This window comes from Thalassophryne amazonica, chromosome 6 (assembly GCF_902500255.1).
Source record: "Thalassophryne amazonica chromosome 6, fThaAma1.1, whole genome shotgun sequence".
In the NCBI taxonomy this organism is placed as follows: domain Eukaryota; kingdom Metazoa; phylum Chordata; class Actinopteri; order Batrachoidiformes; family Batrachoididae; genus Thalassophryne; species Thalassophryne amazonica.
This window is the reverse complement of record NC_047108.1, coordinates 109,215,280-109,229,248: the sequence shown is the minus strand read 5'-3', so window position 1 is coordinate 109,229,248 and position 13,969 is coordinate 109,215,280. Positions and strand designations below refer to the sequence as shown.

Genomic DNA, 13,969 nt, shown 5'->3' with positions numbered 1-13,969 from the left:
TGTTTAATAGACCACATTTAACTGTTTTAGTCTGTGGTGCAGTTGAAGGTGCTATATTATTTTTTCTTTTTGAATTTTTATGCTTAAATAGATTTTTGCTGGTTATTGGTAGTCTGGGAGCAGGCACCGTCTCTACGGGGATGGGGTAATGAGGGGATGGCAGGGGGAGAGAAGCTGCAGAGAGGTGTGTAAGACTACAACTCTGCTTCCTGGTCCCAACCCTGGATAGTCACGGTTTGGAGGATTTAAGAAAATTGGCCAGATTTCTAGAAATGAGAGCTGCTCCATCCAAAGTGGGATGGATGCCGTCTCTCCTAACAAGACCAGGTTTTCCCCAGAAGCTTTGCCAATTATCTATGAAGCCCACCTCATTTTTTGGACACCACTCAGACAGCCAGCAATTCAAGGAGAACATGCGGCTAAACATGTCACTCCCGGTCCGATTGGGGAGGGGCCCAGAGAAAACTACAGAGTCCGACATTGTTTTTGCAAAGTTACACACCGATTTAATGTTAATTTTAGTGACCTCCGATTGGCATAACCGGGTGTCATTACTGCCGACGTGAATTACAATCTTACCAAATTTACGCTTAGCCTTAGCCAGCAGTTTCAAATTTCCTTCAATGTCGCCTGCTCTGGCCCCCGGAAGACAATTGACTATGGTTGCTGGTGTCGCTAACTTCACATTTCTCAAAACAGAGTCGCCAATAACCAGAGTTTGATCCTCGGCGGGTGTGTCGTCGAGTGGGGAAAAACGGTTAGAGATGTGAACAGGTTGGCGGTGTACACGGGGCTTCTGTTTAGGGCTACGCTTCCTCCTCACAGTCACCCAGTCGGCCTGCTTTCCCGGCTGCTCGGGATCTACCAGGGGGGAACTAACGGCGGCTAAGCTACCTTGGTCCGCACCGACTACAGGGGCCTGGCTAGCTGTAGAATTTTCCACGGTGCGGAGCCGAGTCTCCAATTCGCCCAGCCTGGCCTCCAAAGCTACGAATAAGCTACACTTATTACAAGTACCGTTACTGCTAAAGGAGGCCGAGGAATAACTAAACATTTCACACCCAGAGCAGAAAAGTGCGGGAGAGACAGGAGAAGCCGCCATGCTAAATCGGCTAAGAGCTAGTAGCTACGCTAAGCTAGCGGATTCCTAAAAACACGCAAAGTGAATAATGTGTAAATAATTTAGAGGTGATTCAGCAGAAGGAGTGCTTTAGTTAAGGCACGTAAAGATTACACTGGGAAACAAATCGTAATCTAGATAACTAGATCAATCTAACTGCGCAGATTAAACAGCTAACAGATACAGAAAAACACTGCTGTGCTCCGGAACAGGAAGTGATACAATATTCCACTGTTAAAGGAGATTTTTTTAATGAAAGACGTGCGGACAGGTCCGCGTGTCGGGACGCAGCCGGCGCGGTGCGGCGGCACAGGAAAAACACCTCCGTGTTGATAACCATTTGTAAAATCCAGGCAGCTTTTGATGGCTTTCAGTGGAGTGAGTATATGAGAAATTGTTTAACAGCTGGACATGTTCCAACTTGTCCTTAAGGCTTCCAACGGAGGTGTTTTTCCTGTGGCGGAGCGTCGCGGCGGCTGCGAGCCGACGCGCGGACCCGTCTGCATGTCTTTCATTAAAAAAATCTCCTTTAACAGTGGAATATCCGGATAAAATGCTGAAACCGACTTCTTCTGAAACTTCTCTGTTCTCTCACAACGTCCTGGATCAATAGAGTCTGAAATGTGGAGGTTTTCAGCTTGAAACAGGCTGACGACGGCGCCTGAGAGCGCTGCGCGACGTCTCGCACCATGGGAAGTCCTTAAAGCGACAGTATCACCTCAAAATCTCTCATCAGCCGTTAAAATTTTCACTGAAAACCAGCTTAATTTTTCGAACCGTGTCCACTTCGATGTGTCTCACAGGTTTAGAAAAACTTTTGATCAAACAAAGCGTCAGTCTCTCAGCAACTTCTCAGACAAAGGAATTCCGACGAGGGGCTGGACGACTCCTCCCACAAGGAGTGCTCACAGGCGAATGACATCACTGACAGGCGTGGAAAAACTCACGCATGCGCACGAGGGTTCAAGCATGTCTGACATAAAAACATATGAATGAAATCCATATAGTTTTTGAAAAAAATAAAAAGGACCTATACTTTATCGACAGACCTCGTATGTAGCTGTGAGGTTGTGAAGATGTGAGGTTATGGAGCTGTGGGGTTATGAAGCTGTGAGGGTATGTAGCTGTGAGGTTATGAAGCTGTGGGTTTATGAAGCTGTGAGGTTATGTAGCTGTGATGTTATGAAGCTGTGAGGTTATGAAGCTGTGATGTTATGAAGCTGTGGGTTTATGTAGCTGTGAGGTTGTGAAGATGTGAGGTTATGAAGCTGTGAGGTTATGAATCTGTGAGGTTGTGAAGCTGTGGGTTTATGAAGCTATGAGGGTATGAGGCTGTGAGGTTGTGAAGCTGTGTGTTTATGAAGCTGTGAGGTTATGTAGCTGTGAGGTTATGTCACTGTGAGATTATGAAGCTATGAGGTTATGAAGCTGTGACATTATGTAGCTGTGAGGTTATGAAGCTGTGAGGTTATGTCACTGTGAGATTATGAAGCTATGAGGTTATGAAGCTGTGAGGTTGTGAAGATGTGAGGTTATGAAGCTGTGAGGTCATGAAACTGTGAGGTTATGTAGCTGTGAGGTTAAGAAGCTCTGAGGTTATGAAGTTGTGAGGTAGTGGAGATGTGAGGGTATAGCTGTGAGGTTGTGCAGATGTGAGGCTATGAAGCTGTGAGGTTGTGATGCGAGGTTATGGAGCTGTGGGGCTATGAAGCTGTGAGGGTATGTTCCTGTGATGTTATGAAGCTGTGGATTTATGTAGCTGTGAGGTTGTGAAGCTGTGGATTTATGAAGCTGAGAGGTTATGAATCTGTGAGGTTATGTAGCTGTGAGGTTATGTAGCAGTGAGGTTATGTAGCAGTGAGGTTATTAAACTGTGGGGTTATGAAGCTGTGGGGTTATGTAGCTGTGAGGTTGTGAAGCTGTGGGGCTATGTAGCTGTGAGGTTGTGAAGATGTGAGGTTATGGAGCTGTGGGGTTATGAAACTATGAGGGTATGTAGCTGTGAGGTTGTAAAGCTGTGGGGTTATGAAGCTGTGAGGTTATGTAGATGTGAGGTTATGTAGCTGTGGGGCTATGTAGTTGTGAGGTTATGAGGCTGTGAGGTTGCGAAGCTGTGAGTTTATGAAGATGTAAGGTTATTAAACTGTGAGTTTATGTAGATGTGAGGTTGTGAAGCTGCAGGGTTATCTAGCTATGAGGTTGTGAAGCTGTGGGTTTGTGAAGCTGTGACGTTATGTAGCTGTGAGGTCATGAAGCTGTGGGTTTATGTAGCTGTGAGGTTATGAAGCTGTGAGTTTATGTAGCTGTTAGGTTATGAAGCTGTGGGGTTATGTAGCTGTGATGTTATGTAGCAGTGAGGTTATGAAGTTGTGAGGTTGTGAAGATGTGAGGTTATGAAACTGTGAGGGTATGTAGCTGTGAGGTTGTGAAGCTGCAGGGTTATCTAGCTATGAGGTTGTGAAGCTGTGGGTTTGTGAAGCTGTGAAGTTATGTAGCTGTGAGGTCATGAAGCTGTGGGTTTATGTAGCTGTGAGGTTATGAAGCTGTGGGTTTATGGAGCTGTGAGGTTATGAAGCTGTGGGTTTGTGTAGCTGTGAGGTTATGAAGCTGTGGGTTTATAAACCTGTGAGGTTATGAAGCTGTGAGGTTATGTCACTGTGAGGTTATGTAGCTTTGAGGTTATGAAGCTGTGAGTTAGTGGAGATGTGAGGTATGTAGCTGTGAGATTGTGAAGATGTGAGGTTATGGAGCTGTGGGGTTATGAAGCTGTGAGGGTATGTAGCTGTGAGGTTATGAAGCTGTGGGGTTATGAACCTGTGACATTATGTAGCTGTAAGGTTCTGAAACTGTGGGTTTATGAAGCTGTGAGGTTATGTAGCTGTGATGTTATGTAGCTGTGGGGCTATGTAGTTGTAAGGTTGTGAAGATATGAGGTTATGAAGCTGTGGGTTTATAAACCTGTGATGTTATGTAGCTGTGAGGTTATGAGGCTGTGAGGTTATGAAGCTGTGAGTTTATGAAGATGTAAGGTTATTAAACTGTGAGGTTATGTAGATGTGAGGTTGTGAAGCTGCAGGGTTATCTAGCTATGAGGTTGTGAAGCTGTGGGTTTGTGAAGCTGTGAAGTTATGTAGCTGTGAGGTCATGAAGCTGTGGGTTTATGTAGCTGTGAGGTTATGAAGCTGTGAGTTTATGTAGCTGTTAGGTTATGAAGCTGTGGGGTTATGTAGCTGTGATGTTATGTAGCAGTGAGGTTATGAAGTTGTGAGGTTGTGAAGATGTGAGGTTATGAAGCTGTGAGGGTATGTAGCTGTGAGGTTGTGAAGCTGCAGGGTTATCTAGCTATGAGGTTGTGAAGCTGTGGGTTTGTGAAGCTGTGAAGTTATGTAGCTGTGAGGTCATGAAGCTGTGGGTTTATGTAGCTGTGAGGTTATGAAGCTGTGGGTTTATGTAGCTGTGAGGTTATGAAGCTGTGGGTTTGTGTAGCTGTGCGGTTATGAAGCTGTGGGTTTATAAACCTGTGAGGTTATGAAGCTGTGAGGTTATGTCACTGTGAGGTTATGTAGCTTTGAGGTTATGAAGTTGTGAGTTAGTGGAGATGTGAGGTATGTAGCTGTGAGATTGTGAAGATGTGAGGTTATGGAGCTGTGGGGTTATGAAGCTGTGAGGGTATGTAGCTGTGAGGTTATGAAGCTGTGGGGTTATGAACCTGTGACATTATGTAGCTGTAAGGTTCTGAAACTGTGGGTTTATGAAGCTGTGAGGTTATGTAGCTGTGATGTTATGAAGCTGTGGGTTTATGTAGCTGTGAGGTTGTGAAGATGTGAGGTTATGAAGCTGTGAGGTTATGAATCTATGAGATTATGAAGCTGTGAGGTTGTGAAGCTGTGGGTTTATGAAGCTGTGAGGTTGTGAAGCTGTGGGTTTATGAAGCTATGAGGTTATGAGGCTGTGAGGTTGTGAAGCTGTGGGTTTATGAAGCTGTGAGGTTATGTAGCTGTGAGGTTATGTTACTGTGAGATTATGAAGCTATGAGGTTATGAAGCTGTGACATTATGAAGCTATGAGGTTATGAAGCTGTGAGGTTGTGAAGATGTGAGGTTATGAAGGTGTGGGGTTATGAATCTGTGAGATTATGTAGCTGTAAGGTTACAAAGCTGTGATTTAGTGGAGATATGAGGGTATGTAGCTGTGAGGTTGTGAAGATGTGAGGTTATGGAGCTGTGGGGTTATGAACCTGTGACGTTATGTAGCTGTGGGTTTATAAACCTGTGAGGTTATGAAGCTGTGAGGTTATGTCACTGTGAGATTATGAAGCTATGAGGTTATGAAGCTGTGAGGTTGTGAAGATGTGAGGTTATAAAGCTGTGAGGTTGTGAAGATGTGGGGTTATGTAGCTGTGAGGTTATGAAGCTGTGAGGTAGTGGAGATGTGAGGTATGTAGCTGTGAGGTTGTGATGATGTGAGGTTATGGAGCTGTGGGGTTATGAAGCTGTGAGGGTATGTAACTGTGAGCTTCTGACGCTGTGGGTTTATGAAGCTGTGAGGTTATGTAGCTGTGAGGTTCTGAAGCTGTGGGTTTATGAAGCTGTGAGATTATGTAGCTGTGATGTTATGAAGCTGTGGGTTTATGTAGTTGTGAGGTTGTGAAGCTGTGGATTTATGAAACTGTGAGGTTATGAATCTATGAGGTTATGAAGCTGTGAGGTTGTGAAGCTGTGGGTTTAGGAAGCTATGAGGTTATGTAGCTGTGCGGTTATGAGGCTGTGAGGTTGTGAAGCTGTGGGTTTATGAAGCTGTGAGGTTATGTAGCTGTGAGGTTGTGAAGTTGTGAGGTTATGTCACTGAGGTTATGAATCTGTGAGGTTATGAAGGTGTGGGGTTATGAATCTGTGAGGTTATGTAGCTGTGAGGTTACAAAGCTGTGAGGTAGTGGAGATATGAGGGTATGTAGCTGTGAGGTTGTGAAGATGTGAGGTTATGGAGCTGTGGGGTTATGAAACTGTGGGGTTATGAACCTGTGACGTTATGTGGCTGTGAGGTTCTGAAGCTGTGGGTTTATGAAGCTGTGAGGTTATGTAGCTGTGATGTTATGAAGCTGTGGGTTTATGTAGCTGTGAGGTTGTGAAGATGTGAGGTTATGGAGCTGTGGGGTTATGAACCTGTGATGTTATGTGGCTGTGAGGTTCTGAAGCTGTGGGTTTATGAAACTGTGAGGTTGTGAAGCTGTGAGGTTATGAATCTATGAGGTTATGAAGCTGTGAGGTTGTGAAGTTGTGGGTTTATGAAGCTGTGAGGTTGTGAAGATGTGAGGTTATGGAGCTGTGGGGTTATGAACCTGTGATGTTATGTGGCTGTGAGGTTCTGAAGCTGTGGGTTTATGAAACTGTGAGGTTGTGAAGCTGTGAGGTTATGAATCTATGAGGTTATGAAGCTGTGAGGTTGTGAAGTTGTGGGTTTATGAAGCTGTGAGGTTGTGAAGCTGTAGGTTTATGAAGCTATGAGGTTATGTAGCTGTGAGCTTGTGAAGCTGTGGGTTTATGAAGCTGAGGTTATGTAGCTGTGAGGTTATGAAGATGTGAGCTTATGAAGCTGTGGGGTTACGTAGCTGTGAGGTTACGAAGCTGTGAGGTAGTGGAGATGTGAGGGTATGTAGCTGTGAGGTTGTGAAGATGTGAGGTTATGGAGCTGTGGGGTTATGAAGCTGTGAGGTTATGTAGCTGTGACGTTATGAAGCTGTGAGGTTATGAAGCTGTGAGATTATGAAGCTGTGAGGTCGTGAAGATGTGAGGTTATGAAGCTGTGGGGTTATGAATATGTGAGGTTATGTAGCTGTGAGGTTACGAAGCTGTGAGGTAGTGGAGATGTGAGGGTATGTAGCTATGAGGTTGTGAAGATGTGATGTTATGGAGCTGTGGGGTTATGAATATGTGAGGTTATGTAGCTGTGAGGTTACGAAGCTGTGAGGTAGTGGAGATGTGAGGGTATGTAGCTATGAGGTTGTGAAGATGTGATGTTATGGAGCTGTGGGGTTATGAAGCTGTGAGGGTATGTTGCTGTGAAGTTATGTGGCTGTGAGATTATGTAGCTGTGAGGTTATGAAGCTGTGGGGTTATGAACCTGTGATTTATGTAGCTGTGAGGTTCTGAAGCTGTGGGTTTATGAAGCTATGAGTTTATGTAGCTGTGAGGTTGTGAAGCTGTGGGTTTATGAAGCTGTGAGGTTATGAAGCTGTGGGTTTATGAAGCTGTGAGGTTATGAAGCTGTGGGTGTATGAAGCTATGAGTTTATGTAGCTGTGAGGTTGTGAAGCCGTGGGTTTATGTAGCTGTGAGGTTGTGAAGCTGTGGATTTATGAAGCTATGAGTTTATGTAGCTGTGAGGTTGTGAAGCTGTGGGTTTATGAAGCTGTGAGGTTATGAAGCTGTGAGGTTATGTAGCTGTGAAGTTATGTGGCTGTGAGATTATGTAGCTGTGAGGTTGTGAAGATGTGAGGTTATGAAGCTGTGAAGTTATGTAGCTGTGAAGTTATGTGGCTGTGAGATTATGTAGCTGTGAGGTTATGAAGCTGTGAGGTTATGTAGCTGTGTACTGTCGTTATCAACAGTTAATCCGTTTCTGTGTAAAGGCTGAGTTTGTTGAGTGCTGCGGGATTCGAACCCTTGGCCTACCTTTGTCTGCCAGGATGCCGTCAATACTGTGTTTGCTTTTCTTCTCTCCATCTTTTCGTTCACACTCATCCTCCTCTTTTTTCCCAAAGCGAGCGCTAAGAACCCGACTGATGGAGCTGACTGCGGACACACACACACACACACACACACACACACACACACACACACACACACACACACACTCGTTCATTCATTCATTCTTTTCTCTTTCTTCCAGTTTGTATTTTTTTTTTCTTTTTGTTTGTTTTTTATGTGGGTTTTTTTTTTTTTTTTCGTTCTTACCGGGGCAGGCCTCACCTGAGGGCACCGTGTTCCGGTCACACAGTCCGTCCTTCAGCAGTCGGTCCCGGATTTCCCAGCTGAACATTCCGGGATTTTCCCGTTTGTACTCCTCGATCCGGTTCTCCACGTCCGGCGCGGCCACCTGCTGCGGAACCACACGGACACAAAATGACGTGAGGCCGAGCGACAGCTTCGGTTCGGGAGAGGTCACGTGGCGCCTGGTTCTGCTCTCACCCTGGGCTTGCTGCCTCCGATGGCTCCGGGTCGGATGGAGCCGGTTTCCTGGTACCGGCAGAGGATCTTGGACACGCAGCCGTGGGAGACCCGTAGCTGGCGGGAGATGACGCAGGGTCGAATTCCGTGGTGGGCCATCTCCACGATCTTGTGCCGGATGTGGTTCGGCAGCGGGCGTCCGTTAATGAAGATCCCGCCGAGCTGGTTGACCCGGCCCTGACCCAGAGGGGTGGACACTGAGGAGGACACAGGACACACACAGTGACAAACACACACACACACACACACACACCTGCTGGGTCCAAACGGAACCTCTGGACGTCCGTCTGTGACCCGGTTCAACTTCAGCCCAAATCCACCCCTTCCCCAAGACATTTTCTTTTCTTTTTTTTCTTTTTTTTTTTTTTTTGTTTCAGTCCGGATCACTTTCGGCCTGTGTCAGTACCTTCCAGGGGGAATCCGGTTCGTGGGTAGTTCTGCCCTGACGCCGGGCGCATCATCCGCGGTACCGATCCGGGCAGAGACGTCATAGCAGAGTGAAGATCCGTTTGGACCGCTGCAGTTCCGACACCTTCGCAGAGTTCAGCAGGATCCAGGATCCGCACTCACATGATTTAAAGATGACCCGGTTCTGCAGGACACATCTGGACCCGGCGGGAGGGGCCGGGCCACCTGCGCTGATTGGTCCGTTAGGCTTTGGTTTTGTTTTGGGGGAAGAACCAACAAGTTCTACAGCCAATCAGGAACCGCGTGCACACGCACGCACACATATATACACACACACACACACACACACACACACACACACGCACGGCGAACAACGCGCAGAAACCCGTCGAAACCTAATTCCAGAAAAATAAGGCAGTAATGATGTTTTTGGGGTTCTGGTCCCGCAATCCGGTTCCGGTTCGTTGTGACTCAGTCTGTTTTATTTTTATTGCTTCGTAGGATTTTTATTATTTATCTTATTTTTTGGCTATTTTATTGTTCCAGATGTAAATTCTATCTTTTATGTTTATTGTTATTTAAAATTTTTGTTCTTACGTGTCAACGTTTTGTTATTATTATTATTATTATTATTATTATTGTTGTTGTTGTTGTTGTTATTGTTGTTGTTAAAGAGGTCCACTGGGCCACGGATCCGGTTTTGGAAGATCGTGAGGATTTTGTGTCTTTGTTTGATCCGGTTCACTTCTTCATGCTTCACTCTGTTTTTAATTATAGTTATGGCAAAGTGTTCCAGGAGCATCAGGGAATTTTCCTACGTGGGGAAGATTGTCGACACAAATAAAATGTCTCTATTCCTCTCTGATAATTATTATTTTAAACTAAGCGATTTTGTTTTTGTTTTTTTTTATTAAAACATTTATTTTGATTTGTAAGATGAAAATACTCGTTTTAAAATAAGAAAATACATATTTTGCCACTGATCCGGCTAGAATCCAGTTCCACGGCCGAATTGTAACCTGGTTCTCCTGGCTGCTCTGGGATTATTATTATTATTATTATTATTATTATTATTATTATTATATTGTCGTTATTACTGTTGCTGCTGTTGTTGTTGTCTGTACACAAATTAAAAATACAGAAACTCTGATAACTAATATTTCAATATTTCTAAAAAAGATTTCCAGTTTTATGTGTGTCAGTAATAAATGGTGTCACCACTTTTTCATCTTTACCAAAATCCTAGATTTCAGGAATTTTCCGCAATTAACAACAAAATCAGACGGTTTATTGTCTTTGTGTTTGAGTGTGTTCCAAACTGTGTTCCGTGTTTTACGCTCATGTGCTGAATTGAATTGATTTATTCGTAATTAAAATGCTGTTATATAAAATAGATACAACATAACAAAAAGACAACACAATAAAGCACATTTAGTTCCATTGGGGCCACGTGTTTGTTTTTAGTGTCATTCTGCGTCATAAAGCAAAAAGATCAGTGTGGAATTTCAAAAATGTTGTCGAACATTGAAAGTGATTCCATTATTTTATTTACGTATTTTTAATTGTGTGATTTTTGTTCTCTACCTGTGTGAAGAAACCTGACAGGAACCCAGAACTCGTGATTATCTATTTATTTATTTATCTTCACCTCTGTTCCCTTTGAGTCCTGAGTTGTTTTGTTCCACTTTTAGTGATCATTATTTGATGAGATCATTATTTTTGACTGGTTTCTTGAGTTGATTTTGTTGTGCAGCTCTTTGATTGAAAGCGCCGCACAAATCAGTTTATTATTATGTTTATTATTTATCTATTTATTTATTTAACCTCATATTGGATTTCTGGTGGAATGAGAACATTAACAAGCGGTGCCTCGATGGTGACGACTGCTGAAAGTCGTGGGTTCGGTCCCCGCCTGGTCCTTTCTGTGTGGAGTTTGCGTGTTCGCCGCGCGTGCGCGGGGGTTCCCTCCGTGTCGCACAGACACGCGGGTTCGGTGAACTGGTGTCTCGTAGGTGGGTGTGAATGCGTGTGCTCGTCTGTCTGTGTGTGTCCCTGTGACGCACTGTGTCCTGTCCAGGTGAACCCCGTGACCGCCGGGACAGGGTCCGCACCCCACGTGACCCGGTTTAGAAAAATTAAAGTAAATCTTTAATGTGTATTAAATGTAACGTCATAAACGTGAGACGGGACCGTTCTGGTTCCGGCAGGATGGACCTGCTGTCTGTATTCCTCATGTTGACCACTAGAGGGAGACAGATGGACCGTTGGAGCTCAAATCTGCCAACTTCAAAGTTTCAGTTAGAAATCAATAAACGTTGTTATGGAAATGACATCAGCAGTCACGTGACATTATCTTAGAAAAGAAGTCGTTCCTGTAGGAAACGTCTTTATTTGTCAATATATTGGATTAAAAAACAAAAAAAAAAAACTTGATTAACCCCCCAAAGGCAAATTAATAAACACACATTTAATTTTAACTGAACCTTTATTGAACCAGGTTAGTTCCATTGAGATGGAGGGAGACCTGGAGAATTTAAAATCTCCAGTCCACCGAAGCTGCATGTCCTTCGATGTGGGAGGACACCCACGCAAACACGGGGAGAACACTCAACCTCCACACAGGAAGGACACAGCTGGGAATCGATCCCACCACCTTCTTGTTGTGAGGCAACAGTACTAACCACTAAACCACCATATGACACGAGAATAAAATAAATACATTAAATTAAAAAAAAAAGCATCAACATAAACCAAAATAATCGAAAAGACAAAAGTGTTCAGTAGGACACTGAGACATCACAGGCCACTGACTGAAAGACACAGTGTAAAGGACAGAAGAGTCTTTAGTTTGGTCCTTGTCCTCTGTCCAAGATCAGCTTCAAGGAAGTTCAGATTAATTTGTTGATTATGTTTTATTGTCAAAGTAGAGCATAAAAAAAATATACGAGCCAAGACCTGTTTTCTTAAGAAGTCTTGACTGCGTGTCCCGTCTGTCCGATTGTGCTTGTTGATGTCTAAACGTAAAGTGCTGAAGCGTCACACACACACACACACACACACACACACACACACACACACACACACACACACACACACACACACACACACACACACACACACACACACACACACACACACACACACACAAGTATAAGTCCTTTTTATTTTTTTCAAAAACTATATGGATTTCATTCATATGTTTTTACGTCAGACATGCTTGAACCCTCGTGCGCATGCGTGAGTTTTTCCACGCCTGTCGGTGACGTCATTCGCCTGTGAGCACTCCTTGTGGGAGGAGTCGTCCAGCCCCTCGTCGGAATTCCTTTGTCTGAGAAGTTGCTGAGAGACTGGCGCTTTGTTTGATCAAAATTTTTACTAAACCTGTGAGACACATCGAAGTGGACACGGTTCGAAAAATTAAGCTGGTTTTCTGTGAAAATTTTAACGGCTGATGAGAGATTTTGAGGTGATACTGTCGCTTTAAGGACTTCCCACGGTGCGAGACGTCATGCAGCGCTCTCAGGCGCCGTCATCAGCCTGTTTCAAGCTGAAAACCTCCACATTTCAGGCTCTATTCATCCAGGACGTTGTGAGAGAACAGAGAAGTTTCAGAAGAAGTCGGTTTCAGCATTTTATCCGGATATTCCACTGTTAAAGGAGATTTTTTTAATGAAAGACGTGTGGATGGGTCTGCGCGTCGGGACGCAGCCGGCGCGGTGCGGCGGCACAGGAAAAACACCTCCGTGTTGATAACCATTTGTAAAATCCAGGTGGCTTTTGATGGCTTTCAGTGGAGTGAGTATATGAGAAATTGTTTAACAGCTGGACATGTTCCAACTTGTCCTTAAGGCTTCCAACGGAGGTGTTTTTCCTGTGGCGGAGCGTCGCGGCAGCTGCGAGCCGACGCTGCAATCTGTCCGCACGTCTTTCATTAAAAAAAAAACTCCTTTAACAGTGGAATATCCGGATAAAATGCTGAAACCGACTTCTTCTGAAACTTCTGTTCTCTCACGACGTCCTGGATCAATAGAGCCTGAAATGTGGAGGTTTTCAGCTTGAAACAGGCTGATGACGGCGCCTGAGAGCGCTGCATGACGTCTCGCACCGTGGGAAGTCCTTAAAGCGACAGTATCACCTCAAAATCTCTCATCAGCCGTTAAAATTTTAACAGAAAACCAGCTTAATTTTTCGAACCATGTCCACTTCGATGTGTCTCACAGGTTTAGTAAAAATTTTGATCAAACAAAGCGCCAGTCTCTCAGCAACTTCTCAGACAAAGGAATTCCGACGAGGGGCTGGACGACTCCTCCCACAAAGAGTGCTCACAGGCGAATGACGTCACCGACAGGCGTGGAAAAACTCACGCATGCGCTCGAGGGTTCAAGCATGTCTGACGTAAAAACATATGAATGAAATCCATATAGTTTTTGAAAAAAATAAAAAGGACCTATACTTTATTGACCATTTGCCTCATGCAGTGCAACACATCTCCTTCGCATCAAGTTGAAGAGAACACCTCTCCAACGTGCCAAACGGCAGCGAATGTGAGTATTTGCCCACTCAAATCGGTTACAACGACGAACTGGAGTCAGGTCGAGACCCAGATGAGGACGACGAGCATGCAGATGAGCTTCCCTGAGACAGTTTCTGACAGTTTGTGCAGAAATTCTTTGGTTATGCAAACCGATTGTTCCAGCAGCTGTCCGAGTGGCTGGTCTCAGACGATCTTGGAGGTGAACATGCTGGATGTGGAGGTCCTGGGCTGGTGTGGTTACACGTGGTCTGCGGTTGTGAGGCTGGTTGGATGTACTGCCAAATTCTCTGAAACGCCTTTGGAGACGGCTTATGGTAGAGAAATGAACATTCAATACACGAGCAACAGCTCTGGTTGACATTCCTGCTGTCAGCATGCCAATTGCACGCTCCCTCAAATCTTGCGACATCTGTGGCATTGTGCTGCGTGATAAAACTGCACCTTTCAGAGTGGCCTTTTATTGTGGGCAGTCTAAGGCACACCTGTGCACTAATCATGGTGTCTAATCAGCATCTTGATATGGCACACCTGTGAGGTGGGATGGATTATCTCAGCAAAGGAGATGTGCTCACTATCAGATTTAGACTGGTTTGTGAACAATATTTGAGAGAAATGGTGATATTGTATATGTGGAAAAAGTTTTAGATCTTTGAGTTCATCTCATACAAAATGGGAGCAAAAC

General features: G+C 44.6%; 1 protein-coding gene across 2 annotated transcripts in view; it reads right to left on the bottom strand.

The window, feature by feature from the left end:
* The window catches only part of LOC117512889 (paired box protein Pax-7-like), a 174,897-nt gene extending 166,000 nt beyond the window's left edge, over positions 1–8,897 (bottom strand). Inside the window, exons 1-4 of one of the 2 annotated variants that reach the window (XM_034173125.1) lie at positions 8,752–8,897; positions 8,307–8,542; positions 8,073–8,217; positions 7,791–7,910 (exon numbers count right to left, since the gene is read on the bottom strand). In XM_034173125.1, coding sequence (XP_034029016.1) covers positions 7,791–7,910; positions 8,073–8,217; positions 8,307–8,542; positions 8,752–8,836 — 586 coding nt within the window. In that variant the 5' untranslated portion in view covers positions 8,837–8,897. The remainder of the gene's footprint in view (positions 1–7,790; positions 7,911–8,072; positions 8,218–8,306; positions 8,543–8,751) is intronic. The other variant, XM_034173124.1, reaches the window with a different exon arrangement.
* Positions 8,898–13,969: the final 5,072 nt, after the last annotated feature.